Below are 1,990 nucleotides of genomic sequence, written 5' to 3'. Positions count from 1 at the left end.
TAAGAGCGTGTAATCGGCCAGTGTTCGACCGAGGGGTCGATGGGTATCGGGAGGTCGTGAGTGATTCGCCAGAGGTGGTCTCGCCGTCCGTGAGATGCGGATGAGATGTGGAGGAGAAGAGCAAACGCTCACGTCTCCTCACATCACGGCCTCGGCGAAACCGTTGCGGATCGGGACCACTTAGAAAGAGACCGCAACATCCCAGACACTGAATGAATACACACTCTCATGTTCCATGTCCCCCCCCCCTCATCCCTGTGTTGGACTATTCCATTTGTCTTGCGGGACAGGGTCGGGGGTCACCTGCCAGTGACCTGTTATCAATGGTCCTGCCCCGGCCTCCAGACGTCATTAATCTGTCATGATAGGTTTACATCTGCTCCACTGTGGCGGCGTGGCGATTAGCTTTCGTGTGATCCCACGGGCTGATTTGAGTCTGGCTTCTCTGCGTTAGCTCTTTGTCTGCGTCCGTGCGGGAGGGAGGGGCGGGGGGGGGGCGTCCGTCCACCCCTCTCCTCCCACGCCCCGGTCCGCTCACAGGTAGCACAGCCTCTCCTCCTCTTCCTCCACCAGTCCCCTGGGAGAGGAGGAAGAGGAAGACAGCGTTAGGATGACACACCGGCGTTCACGAGTGTGGATCTGGAGTTCGCGCCGAGACTTCCGCCGTCTCGCGCCAGATGACACGTCGACCAGCAGACGGCCCTCGGAGCTCCACGCACGGCGAGGCTGAAGCGAGGCGCACGTTCCCCGGGGAGCGACCGAGGAAGCGTCTGGACGAATGGCCGGGGGGGGTCGTATTATTTATATTTAACCCGGTTATGGCAGCCGGGTGTCATCGAGGTCTGTTCAGCAGACAGGTTGAGTTGAACGGAGACGGTAAACAACGTGCTTAATTTCTTATTCATGTTTTTTTATCACGGATGACAAAACACGTCGGGCCAATCGAGACTGTCTGCCTTTTCTGCGCCTGCCGTGTCTTTGGAACAGTCTGTTCGCGGACACATTTTTTTCGAAGCTGGGAGTGTGTGTGTGTGTGTGTGTGTGTGCGTGTGTGAGCCTGACATTAACAGGCTGGTGTACCGTAGAGCTGGCTGGCAGTGGGCCAGCACACAGCCCCTAACAGTGTGACGTCCCCTCTGCCCATTCTAATCAGGCATTGTGTGGGGCAGCCTCTTCCTGGGGCTTTGAGCCTGCCACGGCGGGGGCCACCTGAGGGCGGGGGCGCGGCCGACGGGGCGACCGGAGGGGTGTCCAGGGCAGGGGGGTCGGGACGGGGCGAAGTGCGTCACTCCACATACCAGGATGGCAGATGGCACGAGCGTCCTCCCGGACAGGGAGGGGGGCACAGCTGACAGAAACGTCTTCAAGGACACACACAGGAAATTGCACTACACTATGTTGTCTATGGCTGCCGGAGAGCCCGTTTCCTGTGACCCCAGTTGACCCAGGAAGTCATGTCTTTGTTCTCAGGAACGGCTAATATGGGGAATATGAGGGATTCCCCAGGTGACATCATTGTATTTCACACACACATATGAATCGTATGAATTTGTCTGCAAACTCTACGCCGTTTGAGGACATCGTCCTGATGTGACTGCAGATATTTACCTCCCCCCCCAGCGACAGCGCAGGGTGAGAGGTAATGTTTTCGCTGGCTTGTGTTGGTTGGTTGGCTGGTTTATTTATTTGTTAGCAGGATTACACAAAAACTACCAGACCAATTTTCATGAAACTTGGTGAAGGGGTGTCGCCAACTTCTTGTCTTTGAAATTGAGAGTTGAACATGTTTTTGAATGATTTTTCAAGGTGCCCACCCACATCCATTGTATGACCTAAACGGTGGTAGAGCAATTATCAACTTTCTCAAAAGTGCTAGTTTTGTCAACTTTTTGACCTGAACCATTGTATATGATCATAAGTAACCTTAAAACAGGGCTAAACATGATTGTTCCCTTTACTACTCCTTTAAGCTCAGGAGCGAACCCCCCCC

The 1,990-nt window shown here is 54.8% G+C and overlaps 1 protein-coding gene across 1 annotated transcript in view; it reads right to left on the bottom strand.

Annotated features, from left to right (window-relative positions):
• Nucleotides 1-534: 534 nt before the first annotated feature.
• vimr2 (vimentin-related 2) overlaps nucleotides 535-1,990 on the bottom strand; it is a gene marked incomplete at both ends in the record, with an annotated part of 12,823 nt that continues 11,367 nt past the window's right edge. The window contains one exon of the mRNA XM_084459589.1: nucleotides 535-577. Coding sequence (XP_084315715.1) covers nucleotides 535-577 — 43 coding nt within the window. The remainder of the gene's footprint in view (nucleotides 578-1,990) is intronic.

This window comes from Borostomias antarcticus (genome assembly GCF_949987555.1).
Source record: "Borostomias antarcticus genome assembly, chromosome: 28".
In the NCBI taxonomy this organism is placed as follows: domain Eukaryota; kingdom Metazoa; phylum Chordata; class Actinopteri; order Stomiiformes; family Stomiidae; genus Borostomias; species Borostomias antarcticus.
This window is presented reverse-complemented; position numbering and strand designations above follow the sequence as displayed.